General features: G+C 34.7%; 1 protein-coding gene across 6 annotated transcripts; it reads right to left on the bottom strand.

Annotated features, from left to right (window-relative positions):
* Positions 1-230: 230 nt before the first annotated feature.
* On the bottom strand, positions 231-20,906 carry LOC131998147 (uncharacterized). Of its 6 annotated transcripts, none has more exons than XM_059370478.1 (7): positions 20,784-20,906; positions 20,478-20,569; positions 20,165-20,268; positions 6,650-6,793; positions 6,287-6,586; positions 2,926-6,210; positions 231-855 (listed from the first exon to the last, which is right to left on the bottom strand). In XM_059370478.1, the coding sequence occupies exons 4-7, from the start codon at positions 6,783-6,785 to the stop codon at positions 638-640; spliced, it is 3,939 nt and encodes a 1,312-aa protein (XP_059226461.1). In that variant the 5' UTR covers positions 6,786-6,793; positions 20,165-20,268; positions 20,478-20,569; positions 20,784-20,906; the 3' UTR covers positions 231-637. The 6 variants fall into 6 exon arrangements, 2 of the variants coding, with proteins under 2 accessions (XP_059226461.1, XP_059226459.1); XM_059370476.1 differs by having other exon boundaries at positions 20,165-20,242; positions 20,784-20,903; XR_009398614.1 differs by lacking the exons at positions 231-855; positions 2,926-6,210; positions 6,287-6,586; positions 6,650-6,793 and adding an exon at positions 13,994-14,539 and having other exon boundaries at positions 20,165-20,242; positions 20,784-20,889.
* Positions 20,907-21,178: the final 272 nt, after the last annotated feature.

Consider the following 21,178-nt stretch of genomic DNA (forward strand, 5'->3'; position numbering starts at 1 on the left):
TGTGTGTGCTATGCACTTATATATATATACACATGTAAATGTGTATGAATATAAATGAATAAATGTATGAGAAACTGTTTGCATATACATTTGATATTGTTTCCTGTATTTAAATAAAAATGCAATTTGTTTAAATAAAAATATATTTTTTCTTGTGATTTAACAAAAAAGTATAATATTTCATGTTTTATTAAAATTAACAATTAATAACATATAACAAAAACGTTTGACGTATACTAGGTATGTTATGGTTAAAGTGAATAATAGGAAAATTATATTCCGGTACTTGAATTGTTGTTATTAAGGAACACTTATTCTACACAAATTTCTTTTTAATAAAAAAGTATGTATTTTTGCGTGTTTAATAAAATAAAACTAATACCTGTCTTAAAACTAATAACATTAAATACATTTGTTGAACAAAAAGGACTGGAGTGTACTAAGTACGTTGTGATTGACTAAATTAATGCACTTCTTGTACTTTAATTATGTACTAATTTTTTTTCCGTAAAAACATTTAATAGATTTGGTATTTTCAATGACTTGATCAACCCCTACCCTGTGAGGCGGAAAGTAATTGATTTTTGTTTTAAAAGCCTTTTTTATGCATTAAAATAAACATATTTTTAAAAAGCTGTTAATTAGATTTTTTTTTCTGTCTCATTTTATTTTGAAGCCATGATTTAAGTTGTTGAGGGCTTCGATGGCGTAGTGAACCATATTTATTTATTGCCGACTGGCATGCTTTTAATGACGGCAGCTTTTCTATAAAGGTAATTTCTCCAAATTCCTCCTCCATATCTTCCATCTCGTGAAAAGTCCACCGTGTTCGTTTTGTTTTTCCGTAGGGTGAGGCTTAGTAAAATAAAACACAAAAATTAAATGATTAATACAGAAATAAACAAAAAAAGGGAACGTAATTTTGTAAAATATACTTAACATAATTATATAGTAAATACGATACTAATTTTTTAAATCAATTTAGTTTCAAATTGACAATCGGCAGATATATTTTAAGCTGCTAATGGGCAATTTTACATTAACATGAAAGGCATAAAGCCGCAAGAATTTGTGGTTGAGCAAGTTATTTACAACTTATATTATATATAAAAATTAATTTGTGTTTGTTTGTAGGTTTGTTTGTTTGTATGTTTGTGTGTTCGTTATAGACTCAGAAACGGCTGAATCGATTTTCTTGAAATTTTCACAGATCGTGCATAATAACCCCGTGGTGAAAATAGGGTACTACATTTTTCGATATTTGAAGGGGGAGCGGACCCTCCCCCTTAGCCAAATTTTCAGAAACGCTAGATTTCGGAGATGCGTGGTGCTATTTTAGCGAAATTTTGTGTGATCTCATATAGTACCCTAAAAATAAAAATTTGGTATTCAAATTTCGGATGGGGTACCTAGAGGGGCTGCCCCACTCTTAAACCTACCAAACATATATTTAGACCAATCACGACAATATGGGACGCAAATGAAAGGTAATTAGGATAAGAAAACGTATCTGATATCCAATAGTCGGACCAAGCGCTAGGGGGACCACCCCAAGCCCCAAAACACCCCTAAATCGGACATATTTACCGACCATGGCAATATGGGACTCAAATGAAAGGTATTTGCGAGTAGAATACGAATCTGATATCCAAATGAGGGATCACATTTCTGGGGGTCCACCCCTTCCCCAAAACACACACCAAACTGGACTTATTTACTGACCATGGGGCTTAAATAAAAGGTATTTGAATGTAGAATACGAATCTTATATCCAAATATGGGACCATGTGTTTGGGGGGCCACCTCTCACCTAAAACATCCCCCAAAGGGGAAAAATGTATGACCCTAGCAATATGAGGCTCAAATGAAAGTTCTTTGGGAGTAAAGCACGAATTTAATATCAATATTCGGGAAAAGTGTCTGTGGGGCCACGCCACCCCCACAACACCACCCAAATAGCAAGTATTTTCTGACTATTGCAATATGAGGCTCAAATAAGAGGGTTTTTAAAGTGGAACACGAATTTGCCATTTGAGGGCAATGGCAATATGGGGTTCAAATAAATGATATATAGATATATGGGAATAGAGCACCTAGCTGATATATTTTCCGAGCTGAGTGTTTGGGGGACCACCCCAATCCCCAAAACACCCCTTAATCGGGCATATTTGCCGACCATGTCAATGTAGAGCTTAAATGAAAGATATTGGGGGGTAGAGCAACAATTGATACCCACTTTCTGGACCAATTTTCTGGGGGTCTACCCCTTTCTCAAAATACCCCACAAACACCAATTTTTTACTGGCCATCGCAATATGGGGCTCAAATAAAGGTATTTGGGAGTAGAATACGAATTGCATATCCATATGTAGGACCATGTATTTAAGGCATCACCCCTTTCCCAAAACACCCCCAAAGTGAAAAATTTTTCGACCATGCCAATATGTGGCTCAAATAAAAGGTATTTGAGATTAGAAAACGAATTTGATAACCTATTTTGGGACCATGTGTTTGGGAGACGCCTCATCCTGTAAACTCCTCTTAAACCAATGGCAATATGGGGTTTAAATAAATGGTATTTGAGAGAAGAGCACGATGCTGATATTTTTTCAGAGCCAAGTATCTGGGGGACAACCTCTCCCCCGAAAACACCACTAAATCAGACATCATGACAATATCGGGCTGAAATGAAGTATTTTAAGAATGGAGTACACCTTACATCCAAACTTAAATTCGTAGACCAATAAAGATCATATGGGATTCAGATAAAGGCACTTATATTGTTAAACTCTTAGTCAAGTTAGCATGGTATTTCACTAAACGATCTTCGAAAATAAATACTCCAAGGAAACTTTTGTTCCATATAAAGTAAAAGAAGGCGCAGCGGAGCGGGCCCGGGTCAGCTAGTTATTATATAAAACTTACTGTTTCTTTTACGTTTTGTTGGTTGTGTTTTATTTTCTTCCTCATATTCTGATTCCAAATTATTGTCCATAGCTCCACCTTCAACATCTTCCCTTTCGTCATTATTTTCTCCATCGCCGTCGTCACCGCTGTCTTCACCGCTGTCTTCACCACTGCCACCATCACTGTCTCCCTCATCTACTTGGTCTTCATCACCTTCGTCGTCGTCCTCATCATCTTGTTGTTCGTCGTACCCTGCTGCTGATTCTAGAAGCTTTGAAACTGTTGTGATTTCCGCCACTGGCACTGGAAGTCGATAATGGTTCTTGTGGATGTCTTTGTGGTGACCAAGAAAGTTGGCGAGGGTGTCCACTGAAGCTTCCCCAATATTTAAAATTGATGTGTAAGTTGCTATATGCTTCCTAAGCATAGTACCTCTTAACGTTTTAGGCATTTCTGCACCACACTCAATTGAAAATTGTCTCATCAATGGACAAGCTCGATAATATTTTTTATCCAAATTAGATTTGACTTTTCGAGAAAATATATAAGGGTTTTTCTTTATTCCAGCTTTTTTGCGATACTTTAATATGGTGTCTATGGCTTTTTGACATAATTCGTCCAGCAAAATGCTTACACCTCTATCCAGTTTTCCAGTTAAACTTACTCTTACGAATCGCTTAGCATAATCCATTGATTCTTTTGACATATTTTTAGCTAAGTCTTCCGACATGTTATCAGTAATTCGACTTTTCACTTTGTAATTTTCGACCAACAATCTTTCTGTCTCCCCTGCTCTTCTCCGATTAAACATTTGTATATATACCAATGAGGACTGAACCAATGTTCTCCATTCAAGGTATTTATACGTCATTGATAAGATTCTTAACGAATCTCCCATTTTCTTTCTTAAATAAATACTCAACTTTTGAATATCGCTTTTACTCGGTAGAGTCACTTGTTTTAATCTCTTCAGTTTTTGTTGATCTAAAACTGCTCTACGATTTATCTGTATTGGAGTGTCTTCCTCCCAAAGAATCATGAAATCGTTTAACTGCTCTTTCAAATCATACTCCTGGGATTTTACGAATTCGGATTTCAATGTATGTCCGCACTTTTTTATTAGGGTTGAAAGACTTGATGCCACTGAAGGGGTAGCAAAACCAGTATGCATATTCCATTTCGCAGTATTTCGCAAAGCTAAAACGACACTGTCGTATAGATACGGCTTATATATATCTTTTAATTCTTTAACATCCGGTACTAACTTTTTCATTTGAATTATAAAACGGCCCAACAGTCTCATATTTGCTCTTACTTGATCATGTTGATGTTGTGGTACAAGTTTATCTGCTAATTTATTTCCAAATTTTATAACAAGTTCGTCATATCGAATCTCCTTTACCAGGTTATCATTATTTAGAACTGGAAAAATTTCTAATTTTAATAAATCACTTGCTGCGGGATGAATGTATTGCGTTAGTTGGCGTCCCTCAATTAGATTTTTTCTATTCCCCTTATTCCCAGGGCAACAGTTTTTTAAATGATGACGGATACCGTCTTTGGTGTAGAACCCTTTACAATTTTTGCAGCAAGTGTAATCATCAGCAGTTTTGACAACTTTAAGATTTCGTCTCGTCGGTATTAAAATTCCAGAATTTTTACTACTTCTTGTGTTATGAGCATAATCTCCCTCTTTACGAAGTTCTTCTAATAACTTTAAACGTTGTAGACTCTTTTTTGGCATTGCCATTGCTTGTTTTACGCGTTTTTCTATTTTGTGTTTCAAGAAGAAGTGCCTAGCCAGTTTACTTTGCAACTTACTGCAAAAAATGCAAAAATGTTGTTTTGATTTTATATTGGGATTTTGCATCAGTAAATTGTTTATATTAATGGGATTTTCTATTGCTTTTAATGGTTCTTTCGAAGTCTCTAAAGAGGTATTATTTGAATTAGAAAGTAATGAACCTGGTTGATATTCTGATACCGTCGTTTCTGCCCCAGAACACATTGTTGTAGCCGTTGAGTCATTTCCGATTTTTGTAAGACATTTGTTAACAACGGGTAATGGCTCAGGTACTGCTCCACAAATGGTTGTATTAAATGAAATGGTTGAACAGTTTCCGATAATTAAAGTCTTATTGTTAAAATTAATGTCTTGCTCTTGGTTTTCATTGATTTCCACCGACTTATTTGTCAATTCAATTGATTCCGTTCCCTTGATGCTGGAAATGTTTTTAGTTTTTTCAATAGAGAACGTAGCATCGAAGCACCCACTCATGTTAGGGTCATATTGAATTGAGGTTGTGTCATTTTCGTAAGAAGGAACAAGTATGTCAACTTGAACTATTTTCGGTAAATCATGTGAAGGGCTGGAAATTTTGGAATCTTGTTCTGTGTTATAGGCAAACTTCTTGGGGCAAATACGAGAACTGGTAAGGCAAATTTCAGGAACTGGACGACCATTTGGAGCAATTGGAGTGCTAGAAAAATTTTTATGAAACGCCGTAGAATGGGGGGGAATAGAAAAATGTTTACTATCTAGATCTCGACAATCGTTGATTAAAGTTTTTGTGGCCCTGGAAACTAAATCGATTTGGCTGTTTTTCTTAGAAGATGTAAAACTCTTTTGCTTATTTGTTTCGGATTTGGATAAAACTGGATAATCAATGGTTAAGTTGCATGTGGCTGTAGTATTACCAGATTGGCGGACAGAGCACGGTAAATCAATTTGACAGTTTTTAATGGCAGGCGTAAAATCCTTTTGTATATTTGTTTCGAATTTGTTTGGAATGTTGGATAAAACAGGATAATTATTGGCTATGTTGACGAATTTGATAGGAGTAATACATGACGTTAGAGCAGGGGAGACTATTTCATTTTGGCGGTTTTTGATAGGAGACATACAATTCTTTTGTATATTTGTTTCGAGTTTGTCGGATATAGTGGATGAAACTGGACAGTTATTGGTTAAGTTAGAGAATACGGAAGTTGTAATACGAGATGTTGGAGCAGCGGAGACTAAATCCATTTGGCAGTTATTGATAGGAGATAAAAATTCTTGTTGTGTTTTTGTTTCGTATTTTACTGAAATAATTGATGAAACTGGATCATTTTTGGATAACTTTGGGAAATTTGCAGTCGTAAAATCAGATTTTAAAATACCGGAATCCGCAGCGTTTTTATCGGAATAAGGGCTTTTCAAATTACCGAAATATTTGTGTTCATTCAATGACTTAGACGATAATTCATTTATGTGGAGAATTTTGCTATCATTTATTTGTTTTTCAAGAAGTAATTTATCGCCTAAGACAATTTAACAAAAAAAAAACAATTATTTAGAACAAGATTTCGTTAAATAAAAACGTGTTTTATTACTCACTACTTTCTGCTATCAATGTGGCCGAGTAGTTGCATCCTTTATATTTTGCAACACATTTATTTCCTGCTTTTAATTTGACTTTTTTAGACTCAAGTATGTAAAAATCATCGTTTTCAAATTGAATAAGAGAAAACACCTTTGATTTTTCCAAACTTGAAAAGCTTAGCTTGCTACCAGCGGAACAAACATTACTTGATTCCTCATTTATCGACGGAGCATCTACTGACCCAAAAACATTTGTTTGTACATTGCAATGTTTAAGTTTTTCTGCTTTAATACGTTCGAGGTGTAACTTATCATCTAAGAGGATTGATTGCCATTAGCTATTAATAAATTAAAAATAATTGTGATTCTCGAACTTACCGCTTTTTGCTACAAGTGTTGCAGAGTATTTGCAACCCTTGTACTTTGCAACGCATCTTCTGTCGGTTACAAAATTAATGCTTTTTGTATTTACTATATAAAAATCGTGTTCTTCAAATTGAACAAGGGACAACATGATTCATTCTGAAAAAGTGAAAAATACTACATTTAAAACAAAACAAGTAAAAACGTGCTAAGTTCGGCCGGGCCGAATCTTATATACCCTCCACCATGGATCGCATTTCTCGAGTCCTTTTTCCGGCATCTCTTCTTAGGCAAAAAGGATATAAGAAAAGAGTTGCTCTGCTATTAAAACGATATCAAGATATGGTCCGGTTCGGACCACAATCAAATTATATGTTGGACACCTGTGTAAAATTTCAGCAAATTCGTATAAGAATTGCGCCCATTGGGGCTCACGAAATAAAATAGAGAGAACGATTTATATGGGATCTGTATCGGGCTATAGACCGATTCAGACCATAATAAACACGTTTGTTGATGGTCAGGAGAGGATCCGTCGTACAAAATTTCAGGCATTTCGAATAATAATTGCGACCTCTATGGGTCAAGAAGTCAAGATCCCAGATCGGTTTATATGGCAGCTATATCAGGTTATAAACCGATTTGAACCTTATTTGACACAGTTGTTGAAAGTAAAAATAAAATACGTCATGCAAAATTTCAGCCAAATCGGATGATAATTGCGACCTCTAGAAGCTCAAGAAGTCAAATCCCCAGATCTGTTTATATGACAGCTATATCAGGTTAAGGACCGATTTCAACCATACTTGGCACAGTTGTTGGATATCATAACGAAATACTTCGTGCAAAAATTCATTCAAATCGGATAAGAATTGTGCCCTCTAGAGGCTCAAGAAGTCAAGACCCAAGATCGGTTTATATGGCAGCTATATCAGGTTATGGACCGATTTAAACCATACTTGGCACAGTTGTTGGGTATCATAACAAAACACGTCGTTCAAAATTTCATTCTGATCGGGTAAGAATTGCGCACTCTAGAGGCTCAAGAAGTCAAGACCCAAGATCGGTTTATATGGCAGCTATATCAGGTTATGGACCGATTTGAACTATACTTGGCGCAGTTGTTGGATATCATAACAAAACACGTCGTGCAAAATTTCATTCCAATCGGATAAGAATTGCGCACTATAGAGGCTCAAGAAGTCAAGACCCAAGATCGGTTTATATGGCAGCTATATCAAAACATGGACCGATATGGCCCATTTACAATACCAACCGACCTACACTAATAAGAAGTATTTGTGCAAAATTTTATTGTTTATTGTAGCCCAGTTCGTGAGAAATTAATACATATGTACAATTAATTTAAGCGACATTATTTTGCTCATAGGGGCTGGTACTCTTTCATGTGAAAAGCTGTCAAACTCAAAAAAAAAAATTTATATGAAAACTGTATGCAAAATTTAAATGCTTTTTTAGCCTAACGCCCTTAAAATAAAACAAGTAAAAACATTTTTGGTTCGGCCGTGCCGAACTTTGGAAACACAGCAACAAGGATACAATAATCATCCTAGTTTATCATAACTCCACTATACTGCTATATCCATAGTAAATAGGGGCTGGTCTGGATCATATTTTTTCAGGTCCCGATAACTCATATACAAGTAACAGTTTCAGCGAAATCAGGATAGAAACCCGCTATTTATGGGATTAAGACCCAAAATAAAGAGATCGGTGTATATGACAGCTATATCTGTATAGTCTGATCTGATTCATATTTGGGTCGGATGTTGGAAGGCTTAAAACAACTCACTGTTTAAAATTTCAACGAAATTGGGTAATAAATAAGGCTTTTCTGGGCTTCAGACCCTTTGTCGGCAGATCGGTCTATATGACAGCTATATTTAAATTCAGACGGATCTAAACCATGTTTGGGTCAGATGTCGGGAGGCCTAAAACTACTCACTATTTTAAATTTCAGCGAAATCGGGTAATAAATGCAAAAAGGCAAATGCAAATTTCCCTATGAATATTCCATTAAGGTACAGGGGCAAACTTATCACATATCAATGAGTGCAGTCCGATTCATGTTTAATCCTATAGGTAAGGGGCATCCTTTTTATAGCCGAGTCCGAACGGCGTGCCGCAGTGGGACACCTCTTTTGAGGAGAAGTTTTTACATGGCATAGTACCTCACAAATGTCGCCAGCATTAGGAGGGGATAACCACCGCCGAAAATTTTATGATGGTCTGTCCAGGATTCGAACCCAGGCGTTCAGCGTCATAGGCGGACATGCTAACCTCTGCGCTACGGTGGCCTCCAATCGGTCTATATGGGAATTATATTTAACTATAGTCCGATCTGAACCAAATTTAGGTCGGATGACGGGAGGCCTAAAACATTTCACTCTTTCAAATTTCAGCGAAATCGAGTTTATGTTTATGGCTTCAAGATCCTTAATCGGGAGATCGGTCTATATAGCTGCCATATCCAAATATAGTTCGATCTGAACCATATTTAGGCCTGATGAAGGGAGGTTTAAAATAACTCATTGTTTAAAATTTAAATGAATTCAAGAACTTAACAAGCGTGCGTCAAAAATACGTATTTGTGCCAAATTTCAGCTCAATATCTCAATTTATGAAGGCTGTCGATCATCTTAGAATTTACGAAGATTCAAAACACACATACTTTGTAGGTTCAGAAATAGATATTTCAATGTGTTTCAAACGGAATGACTAAATGAATATACCCCCTATCCTAAGGTGGTTGGTATTAAAATATAACAATTAGAAACTATTAATCCTAGTGTAATTGAGACCACGATTGTGTTGGTACATATGTGAGACGTTTGCCCCTGTTCCTTAATGGAATGTTCATGGGCAAATTTGTATTGGTAAAAATATTCGGATATGTGCCGTTCACTTAAAAACAAATTATCACCTAAACAAAAAGCCAACATAATTTCTTGAAGTGAAGAGCTTCTTTAGTGGTTTCAATGAAACAGTTATTGCAGCCCTCATGGCAGCGAGATGACGGCAGAAGTGAGCGATGGCTTTGCTAAGCTCACAAGCAGAGCGAGAAAGCGATCCGGGGCACGACGAAGGATACAGGGAAGTATGTACCGGCAGCGCAATCGGCGAGTGCAGGATGCTGGAAGGGATAGAACTGACATTCCAAGCACTTCTATGGAAACTGGAAAAATAATCAGTTCTCCCGAAGAGCATAACACTGCTAAAATTCTGAAGAAGAAAAAGAGCTCCCCGCATTCAAGCACAAAACGAAAGACCAATTCATTATATGATGGAATGTCAAAACATGCCGTACAATATTTGCAAAAGGCGCAGAAGAACACAGATAAAAATTTGCGACAGAGCAGTTATAGTCCTGACATTGCAATGGCCATCCTGTACCACCTCAGTAGGGTGCGGCAGCTTCACCACATCTAGGACATGTCCCTAAAAACACGAAGTTTCTTCCTTTTGGTAGATAATAGTACTATATGAATCTCTCTGGGATTTATGCCGAGCTCATAGGCCATCTAGTCAGCTTCATATTCTCAATTCCATAGGTCTTCCTATTCATTCTCAATTGTTAAAATGTAGAAACATTTTCTGAATCCCAAATTCATTGTTTCCAAAATTTTTTAATTGGTTTCCCAAAATTTAATCTATTTTCCTTAATTTCTATTCATAAAGAATTTCACAATTTCAATTTGATTTTTTTCCATTTCGATTCCAAAAACGATACATCGATTTTTCTTTTCATTGCCTTTTTCTTTTTCTTAAGCGTTATTTACACGGTTCATCAAATATTTATTTATCGTGTGCAAGTGTTGATTGCAGCTTTTCCCAAAACGATATACGATTTCCTTCTTTTTTCCTTTTTCTTAGGTTTTTTTTTCTTTATTTAATTTATTTCACAAAAATCTTGTTATTCAATATCTGTAAAGTTATAATAAAAAATTTTTGTTTAAACGATAAGTCGGTCGATACCAATCATCGCAAAAATGAAATGATTTTAATTTTTGCCGTGAGAGATGGTCCTATGAACGTGTGACGCATACACCTTAATTTTCGCCAATTCAATTATTAGTGAAAATAAATGTTTATGCGTCAAATGTATACATGACCATCAGTCATGGCTCAAAATCATTTAATTTTTCGATGATTGGTACAAAAAGAGAAAAAAATTTAAGAAAAATTAATAAAGCAAAGAAAAGAAAAAATCAATGTGTCGTTTTTGGGAAAAACTGCAATCAACACTTACCCACGATGAATAAACGTTTGATGTACCGTGTAAACTATGCATTAAAAATTTTTGATTAAACTATAAATCGCTTGACGGCAATAATCGAAAAATAAAATAATTTTGATGTGTACATTTGACGCATATACATATATATTTTTTATAATGATCACGCATCATGATGTGCCCATGTAAACTCCTCAGTATGGCCAATTTACACGGAAAGTCATGAAACGTGATTATTATAAATGTATTAGTCGTAGCTTGCACGATATATCAAACGTTAATTCATCGTGTTTATGTGTTGATTGCACTTTTCCCAAAAATGATACATCGATTTCTTCTCTTCTTTGCTTGTCTACTTTTCTCTTACAATTTTTCTCTTATTGTACTCTATTTCGCAAACATCTTGTTATTCAATATTTGTCATGTAATAATTCCATATTTCGGTTTAAACGATAAGTCCGTTAACATCAAGATAATTTTGATTTTTAGCCATGACTGATGGTCATGTGCGCATGTGACGGATGCACATTTTTTCACTGATAGCACAATGATATACCGTGTAAATTGGCCAAAAAGCAAAGAAAGATAACAATTAAAAAGTAAAAGCGTACTAAGATCGGCCGAATTTTATGGGAGAAGCCGTTGTTCAAAAGCGTTTGTAAAAAATGTCAGCCAAATCGGATAATAATTACGCCCTCTTGAGGTTCAAGAAGTCAAGATCCCAGATCGGTTTATATGGCAGCTATGTCAGGTTATGAACCATAATTGGCACAGTTCTTGGAAGTCATAACGAAACCCGTGGTCTAAATTTTCAGAGTTAAAGTTAAAAACAGAATGTCGAAATTGCTATACCCCCATCCTATGGGAAAAGGTATAAAAAAAGCCATAAGCAGAGTTTACATGGCACATCATTATTGTTCTCATCGTGTGTAGGTGTTGATTGCAGCTTTTGCCCTAAACAGTACATCGATTTTTTTTCATTGATTTTATTTAATTTTTCATACTTTACTTCTCATTTCAAAACCTTATTTGTCACAGAACGTGTTCTTCAAATCTGTCAATTAATGATTACACATTTCTTTGAAAACGGTAATCGATAAACGTCATTCATCGAAAAAAATCAAATGATTTTGATTTTCAACCATGACTGATGGTTATGTGTACATGTGACGAATACGCGTTTGTTTTCACCAATACTATTACAATGACCATACATCAGATGAGCCATACATCAGCAATAAAAGAAAAGAAGAAGAAATGAAAATTGAAATCGGATTCGAAATGAAAATTGACATAGCCTTTTATGCAGAGTTTACATGGCACATCTACATATTCGTCACATGTTCACATAACCATCAGTCATGGCTGAAAAATCAAAATCATTAGATTTTTTCGATGAATGACTTTTATCGATTACCGTTTACAAAGAAATGTGTTATCATTAATTGACCGATTTGAAGAACACGTTCTGTGACAAATAAGGTTTTGAAATGAGAAGTAAAGTATGAAAAATTAAATAAAATCACAGAAAAGAAAAAATCGATGTACCGTTTAGGCAAAAGCTGTAATCAACACGTATACACGATGAGTACGATCATGATGTGCAATGTAAACTATGCTTTAAATTCCAAAGCCAAAATAACAAAATTTATTTGAAATTGGGAAATTCATAACAAAAAAATTTTGGAAACTGAACTGAAATTGAGAAAAAATAGATTAAATTTTATGAAATAAAAAAATTAATTGTTAAAACATAGTTTGGCAATTTGCCCATGAACCATCAATAAAGGAACAGCGGGGACACCTCTCATATCAATGGGTGCTGTCCGATACCAGTTAAGCTCAACCTCAACCTCCACTCTAGCGAAAACACTTAGTAGAGAAGTTTACACGGCTGTTTGCAAATTTTCCCATGAACATTCCACTAAAGAACAGCGGATACTTCTTCCATATCAATGAGTGCTATCCGTTTCAAATTTAATCTCAATGATAAGGGACCTTCTTTTTATTGCCGAGTCCGAACGGCGTGCCGCAGCGCGACTCCACTTAGTAGAGAAGTTTTTCACGGTTGAATATCTCACAAATGTCGCCAGCATTAGTAAGGGTTAAATTACCCTTTTTCAATGTTCTTGCCGGGATTTTAACCCAGTCGTTCAGCGTCAAATACGGACATGGTAGCCTTTCAGCTATGTTGGCATCCTAAACATAGTTTGGAATTATGAAAATGAGTGAATTTGTTCAAATTGTGAAACAACTTCCTCAATGCACACTGAAATAGGTAATAGTAGAGATAGATCGACCAATCAACAGGATGACCTCAACCGTGTTGGCAACAACTTGGACCCTATGCTCTTCAAAACCTCTGAAAACCCCATTGATAACGAAGTGCCTCAAAACTGGGAAACAATCCCCTTCTTCTTTTGTTCCTTTAGCCACAATCTTCGCAATTCAGCCCATTGCTAGTGACGCTCTAATAATACGACCTTTGAACACCGCATTAATTTAACTCAACAAGATGAACATCTACGACTTTGCCACCAACCCCATCCCATCATCTACCGGATCGTAGGTCAGCCGGAACTACTTTAGTTTGTAGTGTGAGGAAAACTTCATCAGATGCTGCGTAGTTTACACGGTATCGCAAACGTTTATTCATCATGTCTAAGTGTTTATTGCACTATTTCCCAAAAACGATACGTCGATTTCTTTTTTCTTCGCTTGTTTACTTTTTTCTTCTTTTTTTGTACTTTATTTCGCAAACATCTTGTTATTCAATATTTGTCAAGTAATAATTACACATTTCTATTTAAACGATAAGTGCGTTGACTCCAATCATCGAAAAAATCAAAATGATTTTGATTTTTAGCCATGACTGATGGTCATGTGCACATGTTACGCATGAACATTTATTTTCACTAATAGTATTTATAATGATCACATATCATGATGTACCGTGTAAATTGGCCATAAAGCAAAAAAAAAGATAATAATTAAAAAAAAACCATAAAAGAAAAGAAGAAATCGATGCATAGTTTTAGATCGAAATCGAAATGAAAATTGAAATCGGAATCGAAAAGAAAATGAAATTGGCATAGCCTTTGAAATTCTAAAGCCAAATTAACAAAATTTATTGGAAATTGTGAAATTCATAACAAAAAAATTTGGAAACTGAGCAGAAATTGAGAAAAAAATAGATTTAATTTTGTGAAATAAAAAAATAAATTGTTGAAACGTAGTTTGACAATTTGCCCATGAACACTCAATTAAGGAACAGCGGGGACACATCTTATTTCAATAGGTGCTGTCCGATACCAGTTAAGCTCATTGATAAGGGACCTCCACTCCAGCGTCAACACTTACACGGCTGATTGCAAAATTGCCCATGAACATTCCCCTAAAGAACAGCGTGATAATTCTCTCATATCATTGAATGCTGTCCGATTCAAGTTTAATCTGAGTGATAAGGGACTTCATTTTTATTGTAGGATCGTATGTCAGCCAGAACTTCTTTAGTTTGTCGTGGGAGGAAAACTTCATCAGATGCTATGCGCGGCGGAAGTTCTCCATGAAGGGCGATTACGCGGTAGATATTTACCTATTCCGCTACTGTATGTGAATATTACTCAGGAGGATACGCTGCTTTCCTGATCCTAAAATTTTTAGATTTTCTAATTATTCTATAAGCTGGGTTCGGTCATGCGTTGGCATGAGCTTGTATGCTACTGGTGTTTGTGGATAATGGCCATTGTGGAAAATAAAAATTTATGTTTCTTCATTAACAATTAAGAAAATTAAACATCTTGTTTGTTACATGAAATTTTCAAAAATGTTGCTTTGTTTTAGTAATCTGATTTGGTTCGAAATTTACAAATTGGAAAAAATATGTACATATATTGAAAATTGACACATAAGGCTGGAAAAGGGCATATTTATTAGGTTGCCGCATCGACGAATTGCCACAACAAAAAACATTTTTTGGGAAATTGATGTAAAAATTTTTTGAATAAGGCGAATAAAATTCAATTCGCGAGACATTCTATGGGCTGGGTTCGGTCATGCGTTGGCATGCGCTTGTATGCTATTGGTGTTTGTGGATAATGGCCATTGTGGAAAATAAAAATTTATGTTTCTTCATTAACAATTAAGAAAATTAAACATCTTGTTTGTTACATGAAATTTTCAAAAATGTTGCTTTGTTTTAGTAATCTGATTTGGTTCGAAATTAACAAATTGGAAAAAATATGTATATTGAAAATTGACACAAGGCTGGAAAAAGGCATATTTATTAGGTTGCCGCATCGACGAATTGCCACAACAAAAAACTTTTTTTGGGAAATTGATGTCAAAATTTTTTGAATAAGGCGAATAAAATTCAATTCGCGAGACATTTAAAATCTGCTGCAATCAATCAGACCAAGAAAAATTAGAAAACAAAACCAATAAAACCGTGCTAAATTCGGCCGGGCCGAAACTTATATACCCTCTGCGGAATAAAGGAAGAAAACGTACGTATAGTACTGTAATGGGTGGACGCCACCGACGCTGAACGCCTGGGTTCGAATCCTGGCGAGACAATCAGAAAAAATTTTCAGCGGTGGTTTTTCCCTCCTAATGCTGGCAACATTTGTGAGGTACTATGCCATGTAAAACTTCTCTCCAAACAGGTGTCGCACTGCGGCACACCCTTCGGACTCGGCTATAAAAGGAGGTCCCTTATCATTGAGCTTAAACTTTAATCGGACTGCACTCATTGACATGTGAGAACTTTGCCCCTGTTCCTTAGTGGAATGTTCATGGGCAAAATTTGCATTTTCAGTACTGTAATGGGTACTTTCTTTATGGATTTAACTAGAGGTCTGAAATTGGGGATACAGGTACATGATAACAATATATATTAGGCAAATTTAAGATTTGTTTGAAATTCGTACATCTGGATACTAAAATGTACAAGATGGCAGTTTATAGATTGAGCTACAGCTCTCGAAATACACAGTTTATAGCTACAGCTCTTAAAATACACAGGATACAGTTATAACTTGGCCGTATATAACGGGCGACTTGAATTTTTTTTTGGAAATACGTAGAATTAGGTAGAAACTTACAAAATGGTACTTTCTCTACGGATGAATCAAAATTTTAAAAAATGGGATACAGTTAGCGCTTGACAGTTTATATTGGCCGACTAGAAGATTTTTCAGAAATTCGTACATTAAGATACTAAAACGTACAAAATGGTGTTTTCTTTACAGGTTGAGCTACAGCTTTCAAAATTGGAATACAGGCACAACTTCACATTATAAATCGATTGACTAGACTTTTTTTTTGAAATTGTATATTAAACAACTCGTATTGTGCATTAAACAACATTGTGTATTAAAACATTTTTCAAAATTCGTACCAAATTGGTAAAAAAGTTATTGTTGTTATTGATACTATTTGGCTTCTACCCATCCAAAATCGCCAAATTTAGATGTTTTGGTTAGACGTAACGATTTTATGACGTTTCTTGAGAAGAGAGAAGATTTGACAATGTTTTATTTCTTAATGTTGACGACTTTTCGAGAAAAAGAACTGGCGGCACTGGTGAAGAAAGAAATCAATAAACAAAAACACATGAATTCAATGAAAAAAGTCTACGTTGGTTGATGGAAATGATTTTTTAATTAATTTATGTATTTTGAGAAATATAAGCCTTTGACAATATTTATTAGATATAGGAACATGTATTTTATTTACTCACTAAAGACGAATATAAACTTATTAAAAAACTTAACTACATTAGTAAATTCTTTGGAGTTAATAGGGGTTTACTAAGAACGCAAAGAAAATCGGGCATATAACAAATTAAAAAACATATAATTAAAATGTGTACCCACCAGCATTCATTTTTCGAATGGATTTAATGAAAAATGTATATCTAAGTTGGTGGGGATAGTTTTGTTTTATATATTTATTATGAAATTATAAAACATTGATTGACAATTGACAGTAGTATTATAAAAACGAAATATAAACATACTTATAACGAGTAAAAGAAAAGTTATTAAAAAATTTATTTTATTTTGGCTATATCGAGGTATGGTAAAATGTAGCATATCTTTGAGATGACAACCGATGGAGTAAAACGCATCTGCATAGATGAGAAAACCCATTACATATTTGCAATACTTTAGCGTGATAAAACAGACGCACTCAAGGATAAATAGAATGTGTCAACATAAGTATGGTGTAAATAAGGATTGGGTCGTGGGTATATAAAAATACGAATATAATCAAATAAAAATTGTAATAGCAAAAAAAAAAATATAAAAGCCAATAAAAAAATGGAAAGGAGGTTCTATTATGATCGACGCTTCCACAATTTAGACTAAGGATACGACAAAACCGACTTAGAATATCAATAACATCATCAATATATAGGTCATGGGTGAAACATCTCAATTTCGATGTGTTATAAATTGAATAACCGGATATATTATCACATAAACTTCTGGCGATGGAGTATTGTAGATTTCTACAATTTAATATATGTTGACACTTTTTGTAAGAAAAAATCTCCCTTTTCCACTCAGGCAACAAAGGGCAGAGAATTGTGGCAATTATAACTCATAATAATCTAGCGAGTATATTCTAAAATATAGGGTGATTTTTTTGAGGTTAGGATTTTCATGCATTAGTATTTGACAGATCACGTGGGATTTCAGACATGGTGTCAAAGAGAAAGATGCTCAGTATGCTTTGACATTTCATCATGAATAGACTTACTAACGAGCAACGCTTGCAAATCATTGAATTTTATTACCAAAATCAGTGTTCGGTTCGAAATGTGTTCATTCACCGTAACGTTGCGTCCAACAGCATCTTTGAAAAAATACGGTCCAATGATTCCACCAGCGTACAAACCACACCAAACAGTGCATTTTTCGGGATGCATGGGCAGTTCTTGAACGGCTTCTGGTTGCTCTTCACTCCAAATGCGGCAATTTTGCTTATTTACGTAGCCATTCAACCAGAAATGAGCCTCATCGCTGAACAAAATTTGTCAAAATTTGAACACATTTCGAACCGAACACTGATTTTGGTAATAAAATTCAATGATTTGCAAGCGTTGCTCGTTAGTAAGTCTATTCATGATGAAATGTCAAAGCATACTGAGCATCTTTCTCTTTGACACCATGTCTGAAATCCCACGTGATCTGTCAAATACTAATGCATGAAAATCCTAACCTCAAAAAAATCACCCTTTATATGCAGAGACAGTCAAAAGTAATTACACATGGTACATTTTTATACCCACCACAATAGGATGGGGGTATAGTAATCTAGTCATTCCGTTTGTAACACCTCAAAATATTGATCTAGGACCCCATAAATTTCAAATATATTCTTGATCGTCTCGCTTCTGATTCGATCTAGCCATGTCCGTTCGTCTGTCCGTCTGTTGAAATTACGATAGCGGTCCAACGCGGAAAGCTATCCGCTTTAAATTTTGCACAGATTTCCTACTATTAACGTAGGTCGTTGTGGATTGCAAATGGGCCATATCGCTTCAGATTTGGATATTGCTCCCATATAAACCGATCTCCCGATTTGACTTTTTGAGCCCTTACAAGCCGCAATTTTTGTCCGATTTGACCGAAATTTTGCACGTAGTGTTTCGTTATAACTTCCAAAAACTGTGCGCATTATGGTTCGAATCGGTCAAGAACCTGATATAGCTTTCATACAAACCGATTTCCTGATTTGATTTCTTGAGCCCCTGTAAGCCTCAATTTTTATCCTATTTGACTGAAAATGCATGTAGTGTTATGTTATGACTCTCAATAACTGTGTCAAGTACGGTCCAAATCAGTTTATAACCAGATATAGCTCCCATATTTTAGCAGAGTCTATGCACATAGTGTTCTGGTATGACTTCCAACAACTGTGCCAAGAACGGTCCAAATCTGTGTATAACCTGACATAGCTCTCACATAAACCGATCTCCCGATTTGACTTCTTGAGCCCCTCAAAGCCTCAATTTTGATCCGATTTGGTTCAAATTTTGTACATAGTGTTATGTTATTACTCTCAATAAATGTGCCAAGTTCGGTCAAAATCAGTCTATAACCAGATATAGCTCCCATATTTTAGCAGAGTCCATGATGGTAGGTTCCCAACATTCGGCCCGGCCGAACTTACCACACTTTTACTTGTTAAACATATTTTTACATTTGTTGTGGGATTGTTTTATAATTGATTTTGACAAGTGACCACAAAAACTTGTTTATATGAAATATGTGTGTTCCTAACAACAATAACAAGTAACAAAAATACTTGGAATTTGTCCAAAAACGGTCTATTTATAAATAGTTTTGAATACCTTTGCAAACGCGTTTACATGTTAAAGAACCTACATTATAGAACAATTCTATAATGACAAAAAACAATGAAATCATCAATTGAGACATCTTCGTAAAGATACGGGAAAAAATTTATAAGAATGAAACCCGGCAGAGCACCACCTGCGAGCTTGTTACGCAGGTGACAACCTAGAAAATGATGAGTGAGGAACTGGGTTTCCACCGCAATGTTGAGCCATTCCAATTTCGGCAAACTTGAGATAAACATTAATTTGATAAAAATTTTTGAATGTAAATTTTTCGTAAAACGCCTTATCAAAAAACATTTTGAAAGTCGTTTTGTCTGTGAAATCTTTTCTTTCGAAAAATTGATTGGATTAAATATTTAGAATTTTGTCTTAAGAGCCAAAACACATATGAAATTTTTTAGATGAAATTTTATTTAAAGAGAAAATTAAAATGAAATTTTGTCTTGGAAATTTCATTGAAACTTTATTGTAAGAGAAAATTAATAGAAGATTTTGTTTTCAAAATTCATTGAAACTTTGACTTCAAAAAATTTCAATGGAAATTGTGACTTCAACGAAAATTTATTATCAATTTTGGGTTTAAAGAGAATTGGATCGAATTTTGTCCAAATTCTTTAGTTCTTTTGTCTTTAAAAAATCAGGTCCCTTGATCAATCTAGTAATATTAATAGGGAAATCGCAAAATAATCAAATTGTTTTTCCTATACTCTTAATATAACCCAAAAACACGAATATGAAGTCCAAACGATCAATGCGGTGGGACAAGGAGATGGACTTTGGAGATTCCCGACCAACAAAAAAATAGCTTATCGCGATATTAGCCACAAGATTTAGTTTTTTTGCCGTTTTTCCAAACAAACTACACTTTTGCTCAAAATAGCATACTTGTTTACTTTTTACATACCAATATTCTGCTTTATGCTCCTCTGTCAAATCCGATGCTTTACTGTCCCGATGCACTGGTACACATACAGCTGCCAAACTAAGCACAATGAAAAATAATAGTACCTATTATCATACAAACATATAAAAAAATTTTTTGGTACTAAGACAAAATTTCAATAAAATATTCTTTAAAGATAAAATTTCAATGATTTTTTTTTTTAAATTTTCTCTGAAGACAAAAATTTTAATGAAATTTTCTCCACAGACAACATTTTAGTAAAATTTTCTTTAAAGACAAAATTTCAGTGGAATTTTCTCTAAATTCTACTTACCTATATTTTTTGTGGATTGTTATCTCCGTTGCTTTTGAAAATTGTCGATGTAAAATTTAATGGCAAAATTGAAATAAAAATCCGCTTCCAAACTAAAAAAATAACTAAATTACACATTTCTTCGCCATGATTAAAATAAGAGGTTGTGGATGGATAATGGTGAATGACGTTCAATAAATAAAAAATAACCAAACAACATTATCCATAAATTCTTTGGTGTATAAAAAAGTGATTAAATATTACCTAATAACAAACTATATACATACTAACTGAAATTTTATTAAAAATTTAACAATAAATTCTTACCTGAGCACATGGATTGCCAATGCTTAAAAAATTTATGGCAAACCCATGCGTCCTGCTGCTTTCACGACCAAATCAAAAAGGACAGAAACAAGTGAAGTTGGTCCCGAAGCCATGACGTCGAATGCAACTATGGCAGAGATCAACGATGTTGCATTAAAAATGCAACCATGTTTATCTTCATTATACGGGTATTTACGAAGGGATGTTTACACCTAAAGATTTTTTTGTACCGCTGAAATCAATGAATACTTTTCATTAAGCATGTTTTATTGGGCATATGGTTTTAGTGAACTAGTAAAAGCAAAACGATTTTTTTGCCTTCAAAATTCCATTGAAAATAAATAAATAACGAAAATAACAATAAAAACTTACCTGACCGAATGGATCACGACCGC

The sequence above is a fragment of the Stomoxys calcitrans genome, chromosome 1 (genome assembly GCF_963082655.1).
Source record: "Stomoxys calcitrans chromosome 1, idStoCalc2.1, whole genome shotgun sequence".
NCBI lineage: Eukaryota > Metazoa > Arthropoda > Insecta > Diptera > Muscidae > Stomoxys > Stomoxys calcitrans.